Source organism: Fukomys damarensis, unplaced genomic scaffold (assembly GCF_012274545.1).
Source record: "Fukomys damarensis isolate Sample0158 unplaced genomic scaffold, DMR_v1.0_HiC HiC_scaffold_35, whole genome shotgun sequence".
Classification (NCBI taxonomy): domain Eukaryota; kingdom Metazoa; phylum Chordata; class Mammalia; order Rodentia; family Bathyergidae; genus Fukomys; species Fukomys damarensis.
The window spans coordinates 30032868-30057182 of record NW_022900947.1 but is presented as its reverse complement, the minus strand read 5'-3'; the positions used below and the strand labels follow the sequence as shown (position 1 = coordinate 30057182).

The following is a 24315-nucleotide window of genomic DNA, read 5'->3' as shown; positions in this document are numbered from 1 at the left end:
TATATATGCATGTATATATATGTATATAAATCACCACTGGCTACATGATGTGCTGAAATTTGAGATGTTAAAATGTGTCTTAAAATAGATAAAATACACACTGGTATGAGCATGAAACTCTTTTTTGTTGTTGTTCTTTTGAGACAGGCTCTCACTATGTAGTTCAGGCTGGGCTTAAACTATTCCTCAGAGAGAGGATTAATATCCAGCATATATAAAGAACTAAAAAAAATATTAGATCACCTAAAATAAAGTTTAAAAAAATTAGAGCATCCAGTAAAGAAATGGGCTAGTGAAATAAACAGATACTTCTCAGAGGAAGAAATACAAATGGCCAAAATATGAAAAAATGTTCAACATCTCTGGCCATTACAAAAATGCAAATTAAAACAATGCTAAGATTCCATCTTACACCAGAAAGAATGGTAATCATCAAGAAATCAAAATATAGTTGGATATGGTGGTGCATATCTATAATCTTAGCACTCAGGAGGATGAGGCAAGAGGATTGTTGCAGGTTCGAGGCCAGCCTGGGCTACACAGTGAGTTCAACCTAAACCAGTGAGACCCTGTCTCAAAAAAACAAAACCAAAAATAAAAACAAATGCTGAGCAGTGGTGAAAACGGAACCTTCCTACAATGTTGGTGGAAATAAGAACTAACCATTATGGAAATCAGTATGGAGATTTCTCAAAGAACTAAAATTAGAAATTCCATATGACCCAGCTATCCCTCTGCTATGTATCGTACTCAAAGAACTTAAGATATTAGACTACACTGAAACATGCATACCAATATTTATAGTAGCACAACTCATAATAGCTAAATCCTGGGAGTAGCCTGTATATGTTATCATCATGAAAAGATGACTGGATAAAGAGAATGTGGTAGCTACATATAATGGAATACTAGTCAGATATAAAGAATGACAAACCTGAGACATTTGTAGGAAAATGGATGCGCTTGTAAAATATAATTCTGAGAGAAATAAAGCAGACACACAAGCTTAAATACCATATGCAATGGGCTGGGGATCTAGCTCAATGGTTCTGCTGCCTGCCTTGCAAGCATAAGGATCTGAGTTCGATCCCCAGTACCAAAATAAACAAACAAACAAAAAACCCATATGCTATCCCTCATTTGAACAAGGCAAAGTACAATCAAGGAGAATAACAAAGGATGGATAAAAGCAGACAAGGGGATGGATTTTTTGCAAATGGGATGGAGTCCAAGACACCAAGAATGAGGAGGAGGGAAAGGGGAAATAAGTAGAATGATAAATCATGTATAGGAACCTAATAACCTCATGAATGTAAACACGATATACCATAAACATGAGCTAAGATTAGTAACATCAACAAGAACGAAAATGGTTAAGGGAAATTAGAGGAGGAGGGACAGGGAGGGAAGGGAAAGGGGTTGAAAAAAAAATCAAGATGTATTATGTACATGTACCCACTACTTAAGATGACTGGAAATGCATGTATTGCAAATATGTACTAATAAAAGTAAAGGAATTAACAAAACACTCATTATGCAGCTCAAGCTGGCCTTGAACTTGTGGTGATCCTCCTGCCTCAACTTTTCAAGGTCTGGCAATACAGTGTGGGCCACCATGGCTAGCTCTACAGCTTAAACTCTTGAACCAGACTGTGGGTTTACCACTTACTTTGTGACTGTGGAAAGGTCATTTAACCTCCACCTTCCTGACTTTCATTATCCGTAAGCCCTGTCTCGTAGGATTACCGATAATCCTTGGCATGACAATTCTGTCTCTATTTGTGTTCTTTTAGAAAATAGCAAATTTACTCCTATTATTAAAAAAAGGTGTTATTTTAAATTTCTTCAAATCAAACTATTTCTCTATGTAATAATTTATTTAGTTTACTGCATTTTAAAGGGAACTTTAAGTATTTCCTTACTTTCCACTCAGTACTGCCACACCTACTGTGCTTCTGGGAGTGGACATAGTGGCAACAAAGTTCCACTGGCGAGCCTGTGGGTCCCATCTTTCGACCGTGTTCAGGTAGCTCCAGCCATCATGTCCTCCGACTGCATACATGGGGCCTTCCAGCACAGCCACACCTGCAAGGAGAAAGAGTCCATAACCTAAGGATTGCTGCTTAACTCAAAATTCACATTTTAATTGAAACAGAAGTACAATATACCTTAAAGACATACATGTAACCATCAAAAAAGTTCATGCCTTAGAAATTAAAAATCTTTGCCATTCATGCATAACCCAACCAACATATTATTTTACTCACTTGTTATATACTGTGTCCCATCTGTACTGTCAGAGATTATACGTATATATTTGATCATGTAAAAATATCACTGTTGTATTATCATATAACAGATATTAAATTGTTTAAATAATATATATATAAATATATATAACTATATATCATTAATCAAGGGGCTAGAAGAAAATGTGTCCATCTAATTAAACTCCTTAAATAACAGCTTTGAAAAAAAGTTTAGCAGCAGAAGCATCTTTTCAAGTGAAATCTTCATATAATTCCCACATATGAAGAGATAGAGTATTTCCTAAAAATTTTTAAGTTCATATCTGTATCATTTATTATAAAGTAAATTACAAAGTAAAAACAAAGATGTCTTGAATGAATGGAATAAAAATTTCAAATTAGTATTTTTTAATCAAGGGGCTAGAAGAAAATGTGTCCATCTAATTAAACTCCTTAAATAACAGCTTTGAAAAAAAGTTTAGCAGCAGAAGCATCTTTTCAAGTGAAATCTTCATATAATTCCCACATATGAAGAGAGAGTATTTCCTAAAAATTTTTAAGTTCAAATCTGTATCATTTATTATAAAATAAATTACAAAGTAAAAACAAAGATGTCTTGAATGAATGGAATAAAAATTTCAAATTAGTGCTTAAAGAAGAGTCTGATCTACTGATCAACCTCTTCTGAACTTGCTGAAGTTCAATGTCTTTACCTAGGCTAAGGGTAGTACTTCATATACAATCCAGTGTACAAAACTAGCTGGACTACTTGAGTAATTATAGCCTAAGTGCTAAGAAAGATTTACTCTAAATTAGAATTAAATTTCCTACCCCAAGGTGTGGGAAATGAAGAATGCAGTTAAATTATATTTATATTTTATCAACCCTGGATTTTATGGTAAGCCTAAATTTTTGGGTCTTATTCATCCTTAAGAGACATCAACTACACTTTCCTTGCTATCCATCTATCCTTCATGATGACTTTTCAAATTCCTAACTGTAACTATTTAAACTTTTTCCAAACTATAATACATTGACAATATAACCAAAAATTGTTCCTTTGAATTTATATCTCTTTTATCAACCCTGGATTTTATGGTAAGCCTAAATTTTTGGGTCTTATTCATCCTTAAGAGACATCAACTACACTTTCCTTGCTATCCATCTATCCTTCATGATGACTTTTCAAATTCCTAACTGTAACTATTTAAACTTTTTCCAAACTATAATACATTGACAATATAACCAAAAATTGTTCCTTTGAATTTATATCTCTTTCAATGTGACTCTGCAGCTCCTTTTGTGAAGAGCAGGTACCTGTTTCTCTGTTTACTGAATCTGAACTTGCCCGTGTGATTTGTTTTGGCCAGTGAGACATTAGCAAACATGTGAGCAGAGGCTTGAAAACTTGTGCCCTGGGACTTGTCTTCTCTCACTGCTTTTGAAACCCTCAGCCACCCCATCAGTCTTCTGCCTAGTACAGAATGTAAGCTGCTGTGGGAATGTAACATATGACGTTATGAGTGAATGAGCACTTAGACTTACCGAGGCCATGTCTATGTGTGGACATAGGCGGCATCACACTCCAAGTTTTTGTTTTGGGATTGTAGCACTCTACAGTATTCAAAGTCTTCAGTCCATCTCTCCCTCCAACCACAAACAGTTTGTCATCTAACACTGCAACTCCAAATTGTAGCCTTCTCCCATTCATAGTCGCCACAGGAGTCCACATATTTGTACGGAGATCATACTTTTCAATGCTTGTTGCACCTGAATTGTAATATACAGAAATTATATAAATAAAAATTCTACCAAGATTGATAATTTTAAGAAACTGTACATATAAAAGTATAATTTCATTAGCACTTTCAATATGCTTTCATGGTTTCCTATGAAACCCCTGAATGACATTGCCCCCACCATATGTTACCTCATCTCCTATCATTCTCTAGGATACACACCAGGTCCCAGTAATAAACAATCAAGTAGGCAAGGATTATTTATCAAAGGGAGCCAAGAAGCAACAGTGTGACCTGGATAGAAAAGCAGGAGTTTAATGCCAGGGGAGCCAGGTAAAAGGTTTATGGCACGTAGGTCTGCTAACAGAACCAAATGCCACTGAGAGCATCAAGTAAGATGAAGACTAAAAAGTATTGCTGGATTTAGCTACATGAGACTATTATGGTTTGTGCCTAGATGTCCCCCCAGAGCTTCATGTGGTCACAGGCAGGGCTTTTCAGATGGCTGGAGCTAGGGTGTATGATGCTAGGATCAAGGATGTGTGATAATTAAATAAGTCCACTAACTGGTTTGGCATAGTGCTGGGTTTTGATAATGGGAAGGCACACACTGACTGTGAGTGTTACCTGCCCTAAGGGTGTGTAGCCTGGCTAGAATGTAAGGGAAAGAAAAAGGGCTGTTGCCATCACCTGCTACTTCACTGCTTTGCTGCCTTCTGCCCACCATGGACTATTTCTCCTCTGTGCTGCCCCTGTACTATGACTCCCTGCCTTGGAGCCAGCCAAATGTGTACTGAAACCTCTACAAACTATGGGCCAAAATACAGTTTTCCTCCTTTAACTTTGGGTATTTAGTCTCAGCAATGAGAAAAGTAACTAAGACAAAGTCACTGATGACTTTAGGGAAAACTCCTTATTTGAGTGGCTGATACATGCTTAGGAGGTGAGAAAACACAGATGGTTAGCACAGAGGATGCTTTTGAGATGTTTTGCTATACTGAAGAAGAGATAGATAGGTTGAAGGGGTTTTGTTTTGTTTTTAAAACTGGAAAACCTGAGCTGCTTAATCTAGTTGAGAAGAATGAAGCTGAAAATACAGATAAAAGGAATACACAATTAGCAGTATCAGGTTCCTGAGGAGGCAAGAAAGGACAGTAAAGTAGTGGCAGACATCTGACTTTCAGAGGAAGAGAAGAACCATCACCAATGACAAGGACAAGAGGTCATGTCCTTTGGGAACTGTGAGTGAAGGAAGTTTCTGGTTGATAATGCCTACATTAAAAAAACAAAAAACAAAAAACTGAGGGCTGGGGATTTAGCTCAGTGGTTCTGCCACCTTCTTTGCCAAAACAAACAAACAAACAAACAAACACTGGAAAATTCCTAAATTTTGTTGGGGATTTAGCTCAGTGGTTCTGCCACCTTCTTTGCCAAAACAAACAAACAAACAAACAAACAAACACTGGAAAATTCCTAAATTTTTGGGGGAGAAGGGGTTTAATGTTTATTTTTCCAACAGGAAATGGTTATTTATATATATTTATTTTATTTTATTCTTCTTGAGGAATTGGTACATATACATATTACATCTTAATCAGAACTTTTAAAATTCTCTTTATGAAGTGAAACTAATAGGGGTTTTAAAAAAAAAAGCACCACCATGGAAAAAAGAGCCCCTAATAACAAAGGATTCAATTAAAAACCTCTTCTCTCTCCTAAGCTTCTAATATAACATATAACCAGTACTAGCTTTTACAGAATCATGATCACAATGAACATTCATTCTAAAGTATTTATTACATTAGGTCATCACAGCACTGGTAATATTGCCAATATCCTAAAATTTAGAGTTTTATTTTACCTATAGATATTATAATTCAATATTTTTATTTACGCTTCTAAATCCTAAATTATTTGGAATTGATACCCAAATAACTGTGTCCACCTGTATATTCTTGGCAACACCAAATAGAATCCCTTCTACAAAGGAAGCATTCAAAATGTTTTTATTTACTTTTCTCATTGAGTTTATTGGTACTTTTTAAGTATACAGTACAGTTACATTTATCATTGGGATCTTATATCTTTACATGACAGGTATTGGTTTGCATTTTTTCCCCTTACCCCTGCCCTCCCTTCACACCACCCCCATTTACAAACACTTTGTTTCTATTTTTTCCTTTTCTCATATTTTTAAAAATATGGAACGCTTCACGAATTTGCATGTCATCCTTGTGCAGGGGCCATGCAAATTTCTGTATCATTCCAATTTTAGTATATGTGCTGCCAAAGTGAGCACTCAAAATGTTTTTAAATTTGAATAATCTTTCTTTATATATTTTAGCTATAATAAAATTTCATTCATAAACTTAGATTACTGGATGTAAGAAATAGTAAATTCATTATTCCAAATAGAGTCTTAACATCTATCAAATTAATCAAGTCAAATAAAAACTTCCATCAAATAAAAAGCTAATTATCTCTCCTCACTAATAAGTTTACGAAATATTTTTTCTTTTGAATTTTAAATTATTTCTTTTATATCCAGTTCATTAAGTAGCATCATAGTGTTATGAAGTGGAAACTAAAACTGTTGCTAATTTCAAACATAACATGCAAAACATTAAATATTAAAGCATAGCCACAAATTTATATCATAAAAAACCCCAACCAGCCAAAAAGAACAAAAACCTAGTAATTGTAAAGTTTTATGTAAAAGAATAGAATGTCTCTAATTTATATGGAAGGATTAACCATTAAAAAGCAAGCACAAGCCATGCCCTCTCCTGCCAGGTGCCTCCATCACTCCAGCGCCAGGAGGGCCTGCTTGGGCCAGGACCCTGGGAAGGACAGCCATGCCCTCTCCTGCCGGGTGCTGCCATCGTTCCAGCACCAAGAAGGTAGCTGCACAGGGGCCTCTGAACCCCCACAACTCCCCCAACACCCCTGACACTCTCAGACCTCCTGATTGTGCCAGCCTTTGGACCCACTCTGCTGAGGCAGAGGTGGTCATAAAGGGTATTTTTCTGAGTTCCCCACTTTGAACATCTTTAAAGAAAGGGTGTAGGAAATCTGTAGTAAAATGGTGTGAAGTTCAACCGTTCAAGAGGTTGGGGAACTCAATCTGGGCCTTGCAGCCTGAGGTCAGTCTGCGTCATGGAGTTCTGCCATCAGCTAGCTGAGATCAGGGGTCTTGGTTCTGCAACATGGCTCTGCATGTTGTATATTATGACAGCAGAGATATAGTCTGAAAGAGGCCCTTCAAATCATTTTTTTCTTTGTTTTCCTCATTCCACTCTGCAAACTCTTTCTCTTTTTTATCCTTTCTCCAACTCAGTCTCTTGCTCCACCATATTATCCCTCATTTCCCTTTCTGTTTCTGCTCCTGCCCTAACTCAGATTTCTTCTTTTATCATTTTTTCTCTTTTCTTTTTATGTTCTATTCTTCTGTCATTCTACCTCACACAGGGATCAGTGATTTCAAGGGAAAGTGAGCCCCTATTACTGTTAAGGGGATATATTCTTGTCCTTGTACTTCTACTCTGTCTATCCCTTTTGAATTTAACAGTTTCCTGAATATTGTGTGGTCATTCTATGTCCTCTGGCCTCACTTGAAACCTTCTGTAATTCTTTTACTTATCTACTCCTCTCGTCCTAGGTCTCTCTGAGCCCCCATCCTAAATGGTAAATATACTACATTGAAAAGTTTTTTCACCGCAGACATGTTTTGGACTGCTTCTTGATTTCAATTTAATTCACATGGTTTAAGGGTGATAGATTAGTGACTACTACAAGTTGTCAGTTTCCAAGTTGTGCTTGATCATATTGTGTTGCTGATTGTATCAGTTGGGATAGAGGATTGTGATTTACTTGATAAGCTGTTTTCCCTGATGTTATGAAGATGAGAATGTCTGTGGGTCATTAGAGACACAGAAGCTAGGGTGCAACTATATCAGGAAGATTTGGGTGATAACCCAGAGATTAAACAAAGGACAGCCCAACAACAAAAATAAAAATGAGAAAACACTTAAGCAAGAGACAAAGACAGATTTCCAGTTCATCAATGGCAAACAGTAGAGCAAATGAGGATGAAAAGGCCAATAGTGAACCACCAGGACACCTTGAATGCAAAGCACAGGAAGTAACAAAACAGATCAATCAGGCTCTAGAAAAACTCAAAACAGAGATAATTGCCCAAATAACCATAGAGATGGTGAACAAAATGAAAGTCATGATTCAAGACTCTAGACAGAAACTGACAAAAAAATAGATGAGCTCAGGACCACGACAGAAGCCATGAAGGCCCAGCATAAGAAAGAAATGGAAACAATAAACACCCAACATAGGAAAGAAATGGAATCCGTAAGACAGATTCAAACAGATATCCAGGAGATTAAACACTCTATTGAAAGTGTATGCAACAGAATAAAAGAATGAAAAGATAGACTCTCAGATATAGAAGATAAGATTGCAGTCAGTGACCATGAAAAGAGAGGTCTCTTAAAAACAGTAGGGGATCATGAGAAATCAATCCAACAACTCCTAGATGATGCGAAGAAGAATAACATAAGACTGATAGGAATCTATGAAGTAGCAGGAGAAAATGCAAATGACTTAAAAAAGCTGTTCACAGAATTAATGACAGAAAACTTCCCAAACAGAGGGGAAGAATTAGACATTTAGATAAGTGAGGCATATAGGACACCAACTAGCTACAATCAAAAAATCTACACCTAGACATATAATAATCAAGATCCCAGGAACCCAACAGAAGAACAAAATACTACAAGCAGTAAGAGAAAAGAAACAAATCACATGCAAAGGAAAGCCCATCAGAATCACAGCAGACTTTTCAACACAAACCCTTAGGTCAAGGAGAGCCTGGAGTGAGATATTTCATGTAGTAAAAGAAAACAACCTCCAACCTAGATTGAAGTATCCTGCAAAACTCTCTTTCAAAATGGATGGGGAAATAAGACACTTCCATGGCAAAGAACACCTGAGAAACTACATGAATACCAAACCAGCACTACAAGCCATTCTAAACAATATCCTAGAAAAAGACAATGAAGGTAACAACACCATGAGGCCCAATCAAATAGGCAAGGCAAGAATCTAAAAGGAGAAGGCGAAAAAGTAAAAAGAGTCAACAAAAGGCCAATAACAGGACAATAATAAGTCAGTACACATCAGTTATAACCATCAATGTTATTGGCCTCAACTCACCAATCAAGAGAAATAGATTGGCAGAATGGATTAAGAAGCAAAAGCCAACAATATGCTGTATACAAGAAACACACCTAGTGCAAAAAGAGGTCCATAGACTGAAAATGAAAGGATGGAAAACAATTCTCCATGTGACAGGAGCCCAGAAAAAAGTAGGGGTAGCAATCTTATTCTCAGATAAATTTCAAACCAAAACTGATTAAAAGAGACAAAGAAGGCCACTACATCCTTGTAAAGGGAACAATTCAAGAAGAAGAGATGACAATCATAAACATACATGCACTAAATACTAATACCCCCAACTATATAAAAGAAATATTAAGAAACATGAAAAACCAAATAAGCACTAATACAATTGTAGTGGGGGATGTGAATACCCCACTTTCACAAATAGACAGATCATCTAGGCCAAAAGTCAACAACGAAATACTAGAATGGAACCAAGCCTTTGAAAGCATGGACTTAATAGACATTTATAGAGTGTTCCATCCCACAAAATCAGAATATACATTCTTTTCGGCTGCACATGGGTCATTCTCCAAGATAGATCACATACTAGCTCACAGAACAGGTTTGAATACATGAAAAAGAATCGAAGTTATTCCCTGTATATTATCAGATCATAGTGCAATCAAGCTGGAGATCAATACCACAAGAAACCACAGGAACTTCACAAACACATGGAAACTGAACAATCTCCTGAATGATCAATGGATCACAGAGGAAATTAAGGAAGAAATCAGACAATTTTTACAAATGAATGAAAATGCCAATACAACATACAGGAATCTATGGGACACAATGAAAGCAGTTCTACAAGGAATATACATAGCACTGAATGCCCACACTAGGAAAACAGAGTGAGTGCAAATAAACAACCTAGATGAAAATTACCTAAAGATGAATCTTAGACTCCTAGAAAAACAAGAGCAAGAAAAACCCAAAGCTTGAACAAGAGAGGAAATTATAAAGATAAGAGCAGAAATCAATGCAATGGAAACTAAGAAAACGATACAAAAAATAAATGAATCAAAGAGTTGGTATTTGAAAGAATAAATAAAATTGATAAACCCTTAGCTAACCTTATCAAAAAAAGGAAAGAAAAGGCTCAGATCCATGCAATTAGGAATGAAAAAGGTGAAGTCAGAACAGATCCAACAGAAATCCAGAGGATAATCAATACTACTTTGAGAAACTGTACTCTAACAAAATGGAAAACACAGAAGAAATAGACAGATTTCTAGATACTGATGAATTACCAAAGTTGAACAAAGAAGATAAAAACATTTTAAACACCCCAATCACAATCAGTGAAATTGAAAATGTAATTAAAAACTTACCAACAAAGAAAAGCCCAGGTCCTGATGGATTCACAGCTGAATTTTACAAGATATTTAGAGAAGAACTACTGCCATTACTCTTCAGACTTTCCAATGAAATTGAAAGGGAAGCAATACTTCCAAACTCATTACTGGAAGCAAGTATCACTTTGATTCCCAAACCAGCAAAAGACACAACTAAAAAGAGAACTACAGACAAATCTCCTTAATGAATATAGATTCAAAAATCCTTAATAAGATACTAGCAAACAGAATACAGAGGATCATCAAGATTATACATCCTGACCAAGTCAGATTTATTCTAGCGATGCAAGGATGGTTCAACATACGTAAGTCAATAAATGTAATACACTATATTAACAGAGTCAAGGACAAAAATCATATGATCCTCTCAATAGATGCAGCAAAAGCATTTGATAAAATTCAACACCCATTCATGATAAAAACCCTGCAAAAAATTGGAATAGATGGTCTATATCTCAACTTAATAAAGGCTATCTATGAAAATTCAACAGCCAACATCATATTAAATGGACAAAAACTGAAAACCTTCATGTTAAAATCAGGAACAAGACAAGGATGCCCACTATCACCATTCCTTTTTGATATAGTTCTGGAAATATTAGCCATAGCAATTAGACAAGAGAAAGAAATGAAAGCAATAAAGATAGGAAAGGAAGAAGTTAAATTGTCATTATTTGCTGACGATATTATACTCTACATTGAAGACCCAACAAACTCTACCAAAAGACTTCTAGACTTAATTGACACTTTTAGTAGAGTAGCTGGATACAAGGTCAACACCCAAAAATCAATAGCCTTCTTGTATACAAATAACAGACTCACTGAGAGATAAATTAGGGAAATAATTCCTTTCACAATAGCATAAAAAAAAATGAAGTATCTAGGAATCAATCTAAGAAAAGAAGCAAAAGACCTCTACAATGAAAACTACAGCACTCTGAAAAAAGAGATCGAGGAGGATATAAGAAAATGGAAAATATCCCCTGCTCTTGGGTAAGAACAATCAGCATAGTGAAAATGGCCACACTACCAAAACTGCTATACAGATTCAATGCAATGCCAATTGAAATTCCAACACTGTATTTCACAGAACTAGAAAAAAGAAACCAAAAATTCATTTGGAATCAGAAGAGACCTAGAATAGCAAAAGCCATCGTAGGCAACAGACACATGGCAGTGGGTAAAGCAATTCCCAATTTGAAACTATACTAAAAAGCCACTGTGATAAAAACAGCATGGTACTGGCAAAGAAACAGATCTGAGGATCAGTGGAACAGAGTGGAAGACACAAAAACAAATCCAGATGTACTCAGCGATGTCATCTTTGACAAAGGAGCTGACCATCCTCAGTGGAGGAAAGATAGCCTCTTTAATAAATGGTGTTGGAAAAACTGGATTTCAACCTACCAAAGATTAAAAGTAGACCCTTATCTTTCACCATGCACTAAATTAAAATCCAAGTAGATTAAAGATCTAAATATTAAAACAGAAACATTAAACTTGCTGGAAGGTAAGTTAAGCAGAACTCTTGAAGACATTGGCATAGGACAAGACTTTATGAACAAATCCTCAGTAGCACGGGAACTAGCACAAAGAATCAAGTGGGATCTCATCTTATTAAAAAGTTTCTGTACTGTAAAAGAAACCATCAAGAGAACTAAGAGACAACCTACAATGTGGGAAAAAGTTTTTACCAGCTGATCCTCAGACAAAGGACTACTATTGAGAATATATAAAGAACTCAGAACAATCAGCTCCCCCAAATATAAAGACCCAATTCATAAATGGGCAACTGAAATGAACAGACATTTCTCAGACAAAGAAGTAAAAGCAGCAAGTAAATATATGAAAAAATATTCCACATCACTGGTCATTCGAGAGATGCAGATGAAAACAACACTGAGATTCCACCTCACCCCACAAAGAATGGCTGCTCTCAAGAAATCAATCAATAACAAATGTTGGCAGGGTTGCAGGGAGAAAGGAACCCTTCTCCATTGTTGGTCGGAGTGCAGACTGGTGCAACCAGTATGGAAATCAATATGGAGATGCTGCAAAGAGCTAGGAATACAGGTTCCATTTGACCCAGCCATCGCTCTGCTGGGTATCTTTCCAAAAGAATGAAAAGAATCATATCACAGTGATATATGCACACCAATGTTTATAGCAGCACAGTTTGTAATAGCTAAAATTTGGAAACAGCCCATTTGCCCATCAGTTGGAAACTGGATAAAGAAGATGTGGTTTTTCTATAAAATGGAATACTACTCAGCCATAAAGAATGAGAAATTAGATTCATTCATAGGAAAATGGATATATATGGAGGATATACTCCTAAGTGAAATAAATAAGTCACACATGTGTAAATACCGAATAGTTTCTCTGGTGTGAATAAACTATAATAGTACATAAGATCCTAATGATATAATTGACCATGTGAAATAGGAACAAAGGGGCTAAATGCATTGGGAAAGTGGGAAGGGTAGGGGAAAGGTAATAAGGGAAAAGAAAAAAATATGAGAAAATGGAAATAAATTGTTTGTAAATGGGGAGGGGAGAAGGGTGAAGGGAGGGCATGGATAAGAGGAAAAAAATGAGAACAAAGACCTGTCATGTAAAGGTACATGATTCCGACAATGAATGTAATTGTACTGTATACCTTAAATGTCCAATAAACTCAATAAAAAGAAAAAAAAGCAAGCACAAATGTTTTAAATATATTTTCTTAGTAGCTATTTAAAACCATTATTATCTTATTTGCTGGACCCCACACTGGGAGACTAAGAGTGAATAGGTTGACTACCATCCAACTAATGCAAACTGTTCATTATAAAGATACTGGGAGGAGTAAAATAAATAAGATCAAGTAAGAAAGATCAAGTAAAACCAAGGGAAGATAGCCTGAATAGGCTAGAAGGTCAGAGTATTTGAACATTAAGAAAGACACAGGCATAACGTTGGTCAAGCAGCAAGGGCCAGATTACAGAATGTCTTGAAAGCCAGTATAAAGAATTTATACCTTACATTTTAAGAAATAAAGGTTGTTGGGTTTTTTGAGGAGTAGTGGCATGGTAACTCAAGAGTTGATGGAGCAGAGAGTATGGTATCCAGCAGTAAAATGCCTGTTTGAACCTTGATCCCATCACTAATCAGTTGTGTGCTCCTGGAAAGTTACTTAACTTCTTAAGTTTTGGTAGACCTCAATTATCGAAGAGGGCAAGAATAACATTCAGCTCTTGGATATTTCATTATGCTTGGCACATATTAATAACACAATGGCTGCTACTTACCCTAAGTTAACATGATCAAGATAGGTATGGTGATAGAATGCTAACTGGAATTAGAAGACTGGCAGTGAAAATTTAAAGAATCAGGTATAAGATCCATTTAAAGGATGATGTGTTAACTGTCCTAATTTGAGATTTGAAAGGAGAGAATGAAAACTTTCCTTTGGGTACTTGGTATGTGAGTTCCTTCTTGTGCTTGGGGAATTTGCCACTGTATGTAGGAATCTTGACAGTAGGCAAGAAACTATCTCCTAGAAGGCTGAAAGGATAGGTTATTTGTTCTCCTTAAACCTGGAATTGACCTAATACTTGCACCTATGATTCAAAAGCTAAAGTAGGTGTTATGAAGAAGGGCAGTGGATACAGTCACTGCCTTTTTCTCAATAGCCATTTTTTTTTTTTTGAGACAGGGTCTTGTTATGTAATTTAGACTGGCCTCAAACTCATGGGGATCCACCTGAAACCTCCTGAGTTCTGGGATTTCAGGTACGTGCCATCATGCCTGGCTTTTTAAATTCTTATCTGAGCCAGAATTAAGGAAAAATAAATTATGTGGCCAAGTTCTCAAATTTGGGTCAGAGAAGATTTGGATACACCAACTCTGAGGTGAGGTGGAGACAAACAGGTCAATACTTTTTTTTTTTTTTTTTTTTGGTACGCAGGACTGAACTCAGGTCCTTGTGCTTGCAAGGTAGGCAGCAGAACCACTGTGCTAAATCCCAGCCCTGGATCCCCCAAACTTGTGGTGAAAGCTGAATGTAGAATGAACATCTTATATAATTTGGAAATATGAGAATAAAATCAAATGTTATAACAGATGTTATAGCTTTGCTTCCATGAACATAAAAGTGAAGCAATAATATAATACTTTCAACTAGAGGTTGTAGTGGATTGACTAATAGTCAACTTGTAATGCCCAGGTGAACTGAATCAGCATGGTCTGGGCGTGGAGGACCCACCTGAGGATTGTTCCCAACAGCCATAAAAAGAGAACTGGGGAGGAAGATCTTGATCCGTTGATTTTCTAGACGCTTGCTGCGGGTGGGTTTCCTGATTCAAACTAGGCTGTTCTCGTTGGAGGAGGAACTTGGGACCTTGCTGTCACTGGGAATGGCTGCTGCTTTCATCAGGGGAGCTCTGACCTTTACCGTGAGCACTACTTCCTGGCTCCATTGTGGATCCCTCAGCTTGGTGGCACAGATCCTTCATCTCATGAGCATAGATTTTCTGGCTTCCACCACTGGCCTTCAGACTTTTCAGGTGCAGATCCTCAATATGACAAGCATGAGACATTGCCCTGGGTTTTAGGCCACTGGCTGGACTAGAGGAGGTCATTGCCTTGTACTATAAGCCTTTAGTTGGACTTTTGTGGGAAATTGCTGGGATCTAGGCCCTCAGTTGAATGTTTTGGACTTCTATTGTGTGGTTAATCTGTTGCACTCCTGGCATTTGACTCTTTGGGTAATTATTATAAAATAGCCTTATAAGTTATGTGTGCTGTATTTAATGTATTCCCTTGCCCAATCCTACTGGACTACAACACAGCATAGATAGAGGGATAGATAGATAGATAGATTTTTTGGGGGGGCAGTACTGGGAATCAAACTTAGGACCTTGCACTTGCAGAGACAGGCACAAAGACTGAGCTAAATCCCTGCCCTAGAGCTCATAGTTTCATATTCTTTAAAGATACTACAGGAGGGCTGTGGTGTTACTGCCTGCCTCACAAGCACAAGGTCACAAGTTCAACCCCCAGTACCCTCCCCAAGAAATCAACCTTTTAAGGTGATTAATGATGCATCGAGGGCTTTATTCACACAAGAAATGGCAAAGGAAAACCTTCACTTATTTGACAAATACTTATTGACACTGTCTTAAGTGTAAAGCATTGTTTCAGGATTTTCAGGTCTGTTAAGAGTGCAAAGCAAACACCTTGCTTTTCTGAATCTTGGAAGAGGAAGACACATTACAAACAAATGTATCAGGGGCCAGGGATTTAGCTCAGTGTGCTGCCACCTGCTTTGCAAGCATAAGGACCTGAGTTCCATCCCCCGTACCAAAAAAGAAAAAGATGTCACAAACAAATGTATCAGGAGCTGCGAAGAAACATAATTCAGAGGGAGAAAATCATAGGAAAAATTCAGAGAGTAATAGGCAAGAGGTGGCTATAGGGCTGGGGATTTAGCTCAGTGATGCTGTGCCTGCCTCACATGCGCAAGGTCCTGAGTTTGATCCCTGGTACTGGAAAAAAGAAAAAAAGAAGATGACTACAGAGTGGTCATGTTAGTAAGCTGACATGTGAAAGGAGATCTCAGTGAACATTTTTGTTATTGAAGTAGAGGATGACAGAAACAGAAAATATCTATCAGTATCCCAGACATCAGGTTATGTTTGCCCTATGAGATGAATAAGAGGAGCAATGGGGCTAGAAGAGAAGGAGCAAAGTAAGAAGCAAAATGAGCAGAAGTCAGAAAGGCACTGTCAGTGGATGGTAGATGGTTAGTACTAGGAATACAAAGGGGGAATCAGTGTATAATGAGAAGTAATTTATAGCAACTGCTTAGGGTAATACATGGCAGTCAGATAATTATATGTGGTCTTTATTGCTCTTGTTTTTTATTATTAGTAATAAACTGTTGCCAAGAATGGTAAAAACATACTCCCAGATGCTACATATTTATGTACTTTTTCCTGAACTGTTTAAGAGCAAGTTGCAGACACAACACGGGCCCTATGCCCCTAAATACAGATTTCAGTTTGTCTTCCTCAAAAGGAGAAATGCTCTAGTAAAACCACCCTATAATCATCAGATATAGAAATTAACATCTTATAATGCTATTATATAATCTACAGCCCTTATTTGGATTGTCATTTGTTTCAATTATGATCTTTATAGCAAAAGAAAAATCCAAGATGATGCATTTTAAAATTCTCCTGTGACCTAGAAAGGTGTCTGAATTTTTTCCTTTAGTTTTGTATTTTATGATGCTGACATCCTTTAGTGCTACAGACAAGTTATTTTGCAGAATGTTTTTCAACTTAGATTTATTTCTTTTTTCCCTTATGATTAAGTTCAAGTTATACACTTTTGGCACGAATACCACAGAAGTGCTGCTGAGTTCTTCACACTGCATTTTATCAGAGGAACATGCTGCTGCTAAGTTTTATTACTGGCAACATTACCTCTGATCATTAGGTTAAACAGATGCATGCCACTGCTCTCCACTGTAAAGATACTATTTTACTCTTTGTAACTAATAAGCATGTGGCTGGGAGACACTTTGAGAGTAAATATCCTGTTCACAAACTTTCACTTACTAGTCTCAGCCTGGATCAGCGAATTAAGCATTACAGACCAAGCAATCTGAAATGCTTGGGATCAGAAGTGTTTCAGAATTTGAAGTTTTTCAGATGTTGGAATATTTGCAGAGACTTCACTGGTTAAGGATCTTTAACGCAAAAACTGAATTTCTGAAATGTTCCAACATCTGAAACATTTTAAGCTTTGTGTCTGCTCCAAACGTTTCTAATTTGGGAGCATTCTGGATTTCACATTTTCAGGTTAGGGATATTCAATCTGCATTGTAAAGGTTGCCAAATGTTAAATTTTTCTATTTGCATCTTTCTACATTTATTAATGGCACTCTACTGTATGGAAGAGGTTTCCCTTCTCCTTTTCTTATTTGTATTAGTGAATTCATAGAAATTTACTGATAAAATAAATTATAATCTTTTCCATCATTATTTATCTTAATGCCCAAATCAGCTGTGAGGTTAACAGTGGTCACTACAAGGTCTCTTGTGTCTTGGACCTATTTTCAGGATTCTTTGAGCACCTCCTATTCTGAGGTCCTCTTGTACTTTTCTTGTATTACAACAAGCCAATTCTCTTAAGAGTTTTTTGGAAGTACATAATACTTATTAAAATTCCTTTTTCTCTCATTCTTCCAAATAAAAGATTATTCAGTACCTTTTGTTGAATCCATTCCTCCAACTGCAAATAATGTACCAACAGTTGACTTTCTAGGTTTTGTCCGAGGACTTTGTAACATGGGTCGTCTCTCTGGTAATAAATGATACTTCATTGCTTCCATAATGAGTTTTTGACATTCTATGTCATCCCGAAAAAGTGCATTATTTTCCATATCTGCCAGGAACTAGAAAAGAATATGTATACTGAGTAGCCAAGAAAATAGAATAAGTGAGGTAGTTTTTCAAATGAAAATTCCTCACATTTTTTAAAAAAAATTCAAGTCTGAACATATTTTAAAATATACAACTTACAAGATTTTTAAGTGTCAATGAAAAATGAAAACTGAAGAATATTCGTGGTATAAGATCTTAATATGTTTATACTCTGAGTAGTAGGAATAATGGTACTTTCAAAATATTATTACTTTTCTCTAGTTCACAGATTTCCTAAATCATTTTATTTTTATAATTACACACAGTTTTAATTAATTATTAAGTGGGAGTTGACTAACCAGATTGCACTTACCTGACTTCTCTCAAACAGTACCATCAAAAACAAAACATCAATTTCTCAAGGGACAAAGAATTTTATATGGTGGTTATTAATATTAAAATCCCTGTTTCACCAAATACTACTTTATATAAATGCATGATATAATTAGTTTTATCTTTTACTACGTATTTGCTTTATTGTATGTTTTGCTCCATCTTACCATTTTTATTGAACAAAAACCTCATGAAAATCTCTTCAAGTCTTCCTGAAAAGGTATAGTTTTGATTTTTTTTATAACTGAATAATTATTTCATAATATATAGATATACACTAGTATTTTTTTCCATTTCCTTATTATGTACATTAGATCTTTTCCAGTCTGTATGTACATACAGTTACATATATGTATACACTCTTTTTTTTTTTTTTTTGCTAATAAAGCCAAGTCTTCTAAAGAAGGTTTTATGTAACTTTTCTTTTTGGTACCGGAGATTGAATTTAGGACCTTGTATTTGCGAGGCAGGTGGTGGAACCCTGAGCTAAATCCCTAGCCCTTTATGTGACATTTTTACTTTTAAGGGACAGATTTCTTGGAACTGATCTGTCCCCAGGTAGATCAAATAGTGTATGCAAATAAAAAAGATATAAAAACTTCAGATTGCTTTGTAGAAGGCTGTATGATAATTCACCTTTTCATTGGTTATGCTAAGAATACAATACTGCTATAAGAATAAGTATATAAATTCTTTTTATTTTTGTTAATTATACCACATTTCCCTTTAGTCTGAATTTTTCTAATGTGTGGGCAAATGAATTTTTCTTATATTTTTGCCATTCATAATTTTTTTGCCCCCTTTGTCACCCTCTTTTGTTTTGGTTTTTTTGTTTTTTTGGTACTGGGGATCAAACTCGGGTCCTTGCACTTGCGAGGTAGGCCACCAAACTGCTGAGCTAAATCCCCGGCTCTCTCCCTCTTTTGTTAAGCTGCTTATCTTTGAAAAATTTTAAGAGTTCTTTATAACACATGTATTCTAATTTTTTAATTTTCAACTGTAATTTTCCTAGGTTTTTTATTTGACTATTGAAGTTGCTTCAAAATACTTTCCTATGCAAATCATTTACATTCTTAGGTCATTAAGTATGTGTCTGTTTTTCTGTGGTTTTTGAATTTCCAGTTCTGGTTAGCATTTTTGCTCCTGTGTTTGGGTGTAGTTTCCTGGATTATCTGGCATTATTTTATTGCTTTATTTCTTTCATTCAGGCCATTGATCCATGAAATTGGAGATTTTTTGAAATTAATTTTTAAACAGAGTATGTCAGAAGCATTTTTATTTTCCTCCAGATAAACAGTCAGTTCTGTAGCAACACTATTTATTGAACAATCTTTCCCATTTCCCAATAAACTGAACCTTGGCCACATATTACATTCTCATTAATACATTCAAAAATATATAAGGTCTATTTTTGATTCTTCTATTTATCTAATTCTATACTAACACTACATTTTATATCTGTCTTTATAGCATGTTCCGGTATATAATAAGTCTCCTGTCACTGTTAATTTTCATTGTCTTCTTGGCTATTTTTGAGTCTTTATCTTCCATATAAATTTAAGACGTATTTATCCATTTCCCTTTCATTATTCTGATTCTCTTGTTATTATATAATATAAACCACCTAAATTTCTTCACTACTTTTGAGAGATTTTACATTTTATGAGAGTCCTTCTGTCAAGGTTTTCCAAGCCGTGAGTAGCAAACACTTGTAATCCCAGCACTTATGAGGCTGAAGCAGGAGGAAGACTGTGAGTTCAAGGCCAGCCTGAACTACACAGAAAGACCTTGTCTCAAAAAAGAAAGAAGGAAGGAAGGAAAGAAAGAAAGAAAGGAAGAAAGAAAGAAAGAAAGAAAGAAAGAAAGAGGCTTATTTGGATGGCTTTATTAAATATATTCCTACATATTTTACTATTCTTATTGTTACCGAGAATAGACTTTTAAATTCTCATTTTGTACATTTCTTGCTGTAAGAGAGAAAATCTTGATTATCTTATACTTTTATTTTAGCCTATTGTATTACCATGACTGATTGAGCATTAGTAGTTAGAATACAGTAGTAACTTTCAGTAAATGGGGACAGTTTGTCTACAACAATTATTTCATTTTTATTACATTACCAAAACACTGTTTTCAATGTTAAATAAGATACAAGGAGTTCCCTGCTTCTGGTTTGAGTTGATATATGGTATTATTTTTTCACTATTTAGGATAATAGTTTAATAGTTGTGGTAGTATTGGGTAACTCATATATTTTGGCTGTCTCCCTTTCTCTACTTTAGAATTTTATTATTTTTTCTTTTTTTAGTGGCTCAAAGCACACATATATTATCTTGAAATTCTGAAGATCAGAAGTCTAAAATAATTCTTATGGAGGTGGAAATTGTGGTGTCTGAAGTCTGTGTCCCTTACTTTAGAATTTTAAATTAAGAATAGTTGTTGAATTTTTTCCAAAAGATGTATCTTTTATAGGTCTACTGACATGGCCACACAGCTTTTTCCCTCTTAACTTACTGATGCAATGATTACCTTGAAAGATTCCCTGATAATCATTCTTCTTTTTCTAGAAAAACTTTCCTGGTCATTGTGTATTATCTTTTTGATACACTGCTGAGTTGTATTTGACAATGCATTTCTTTATAATTTTATTGGGCATATCCATTTCAAGTAATAACCATTTCAATGCTTTTTAGCAAATTTGTCAAGTTGTAAGCCCATTATTCACAAAACAGTTTGGAACATTCTCATCACCTCAATTAGCTCTCATATAGTCATTTACTATTAATCTTCATTAATCTTTCTCCATAGATTTGCCTTTTCTGAACATTTTATATAAACAAAATAATATATGGTCTTTTGTACCTTGCTTCTTTCACTTAACATTTTTTTAAAACATTGTAAATCGTTTGTGTTTGTTTTTTTTTTGAGTACTGAGGAGTGAACCTGGGGCCTCAAACATGCTAGGCAATCTCTCTACCACTAAGCTACCACCTGAGGCTTTTTTAATTTCTCTTGAAACAGCGTTTTACTAAGTTGCCCAGGTGGGGCTTGAACTTTTGATCCTTTTGACTCAGCCTAAGTAGCTGGGATTATGGGAATGATTTCAACTGGTGTAAATCATATTTTTATTAGTGCATATTAATTATACAGATTAAAAGGTTTCATTGTGGCAGATTCACACACACATTTAACATACTTAGATCATTTTCAGCACCTGTTACCTTTCTTACCTTTCCTCTATCTCTTCTCTAATGAACAAAAAACAAAAATAAAAATAAAACCTCAAAATTTAATTAAGACACAAGTCTCATTACATATACTGAGTGTAAATTCTAGTCTTAATTATCCTGTATTTTTCTCCCGGCACACAAAGCATAGTCCTACTTACCACATAAACCATTAGTGAATATTCATTGAATTGACTCATATGGATTAATCTATCATAAATCACAGTTTCAGATTCAGTAGTTTTGGGGGAGGCCTACAAATGTGCATTTCAAGAAGTTCCCAAGTGCTGCTGATTCTACACTTTGAGAACTACTGCGCTGATGGAGGGAATTTTCCCTCCTTATCCTACTTGTTCTTTCTATACCATCTGATGATGTTAACATTTATTCTTTCTTGAACTTGTAATCTTCTTGGAACCGTCGAACTTGCTATGTGTGGGAACAGTCACTAAATATTAATGTACCATACAAATCCACCCTTAGCATTCTTGGATTCTCATTGTTCAGTGTCATTCTCTTGCTTTTGGTTTCAATAATCTCTTAAGACTTTAAGAAGATTAAAGGTGGCAAGAATTCTGGGGAACACAAATTCCCCATTTATTTTCCATTCCCCAAATCAGCTGTTTATCACATGTTCCTTTGCCTCAGATGACAACACCCTCACTAATCTAGCTGCACAAATGAGAATCATTCTGGGTCCCTCTTAGAATCTGTATCCCCTACCATTCAGCCAGTCATGAAGTTGTACCCACTTGACCTAGACAGCTCCTAAATTTGGTAATTTCTCTCTGGCTCCACCCAAGAGGGCCCACTTCACTTTGCTGAACTCCAACAGACTGACTTCCTCATGGGTCTAGTTTTGATCCTTTTGATCTGTTCTCTGCAATGCAGTCATTTTTCCAAAATAAAGTTATGATTACATCATTCTGCTGTTATAAAAATCCTTCAGTGATTCCTTATTGCTTTTAGTAGAAGAAATCTAAACTCCCTGGTATGACTAGAATTTCTTCATGATTTGGTTCATTTCGTTCTTCAAGTTCATCTCTGGACATCACTCCCTTTTATTTCTACACTCTAGCCAAGCAAATTATCTTTAAATTCCAGAACATGATATTTTTATTCATGGCTCATCACTCCATAAGAAGGTACAATTTCCAGTTTCTCCTGAGTATCTGTCCCTTCTTTTGGGTGATTAAATCATGGCAGCTTAGTTGGCAATTTTGAAAGTTCTCCCTCCTTTTTGGTCATCAGTTGTTGCTGTTTTTTTTTTTTTGGTGGGGAGTGCTCCTATTATTTTCATGTCATATTCATCTATTTATCATGGCCTTCATATTATAATTTGGTTTTTAATCTACTTTCTTCTTCACCTGAGGTCCTGCCCCATATCCAGCAATTTATAAGTATTTTACAAGAGGCAGAATGGTTTAGAGGAAAAGACACAGAACTGTACTTGTGTTCAAGTTCTGTTTTTACTTTGCTTCTATGACTTTTCAAGCAGCAAAGAAAAACAGTGCAGAAGGACAGGAATTTATGTATTCACATTGTGACTTTGAATATACAGTTTTACTTTTTTGATCTATTACTTCATTTGTACCAAAGGTGCTGGACTAAATCTTCAAAGTGCCTTGCAACTCCAAGAATGAAAAGATATTATTATCAGCAGTATCCTGGATAACAAGAATTTTAGAGGTCTCTGGGAAGCAAACGCAGAACTGAACTAAATTATCAGGTTATTTAATTGCACAGATTCTTCTGAACATTTAACAGGATTTTTCACATTTTATTTTCCTTTCATCTAGAAAAGAGTGAGAAAAAAAATTCTGCTATGTAACAGTGAAACCATAACCCTTTTCCTTAAATCTGATTTAGAAAAAAAATATTTCATTAGCTTTTCCCCCTGAATTGCCATCAGTTTAGACAGTTTCAATCTTGTGTATTTATACAATATTCTACCTCTAAAAATGGAGTTTTTTCTTCTAATCCATCAGTATTGAATTGTTTCTATAAGAGAGACTGCAAACTGTAACTTTTGTTCACAATACCAAGAAATAATACATTGTCTTCAAGATCAATATACATAAAGTAATATTTATGGTACTTTAAAAAAAGGAAGTCTATCCTTCAACAGTGACAAATGATTCTGTGCTTTCGAGGTCTTTTTATTCGAGGTCTTCCAATAGATAGCAAAGAATACAGGGTAAATTTTTGTATATTCTAATGAACACTGTAAAAAGGGAAGTTATGCATATAAATGTTATTACTGACTGCCTTAAATATATCAACTAGATATCTCTTGGTTCTTCTTTTTTTTTTGGTACCAGGGATTGAACTCAGGACCTTGCATTTGCAAGACAGGTGGCGATACCACTGAGCTAAAGACTTGGCCCAGTCCTTAAATATTATCATCTACAGCACATTTCACTTCACAGAGCCTTTTGTAAAGACAATAGACAAAGTAATACTTACAATGTCCCTGTGAGATAGAAATAATCTACTTGACAGATGAAGAAATTGAAGCATGTGAACATGCTAAGTCACAGTTTTAATATGTCAGAACTGGAATTATTATAGTATCTTATTATTTATATGTCACCAAAATCCAGTAGTATTTGGGCTGGAGATTTGGCTCAGTGGTTCTGCCACCTGCCTCGCAAGCACAAAGGCCTGAGTTTGATCCCTGGTACCCCCCCAAGTAAAAAAATCCA

At 35.6% G+C, this 24315-nt stretch overlaps 1 protein-coding gene and 1 non-coding gene across 2 annotated transcripts in view; both read right to left on the bottom strand.

The window, feature by feature from the left end:
• Positions 1 to 24315, bottom strand: part of Klhl5 (kelch like family member 5) — a 61682-nt gene that overhangs the window by 17718 nt on the left and 19649 nt on the right. The window contains exons 6-8 of the mRNA XM_010625105.3: positions 17836 to 18022; positions 3795 to 4019; positions 1923 to 2085 (exon numbers count right to left, since the gene is read on the bottom strand). Coding sequence (XP_010623407.2) covers positions 1923 to 2085; positions 3795 to 4019; positions 17836 to 18022 — 575 coding nt within the window. The remainder of the gene's footprint in view (positions 1 to 1922; positions 2086 to 3794; positions 4020 to 17835; positions 18023 to 24315) is intronic.
• Positions 6184 to 6287, bottom strand: LOC117284308. Its single transcript, XR_004515376.1, has one exon. It is a non-coding gene; the product is annotated as a U6 spliceosomal RNA (small nuclear RNA).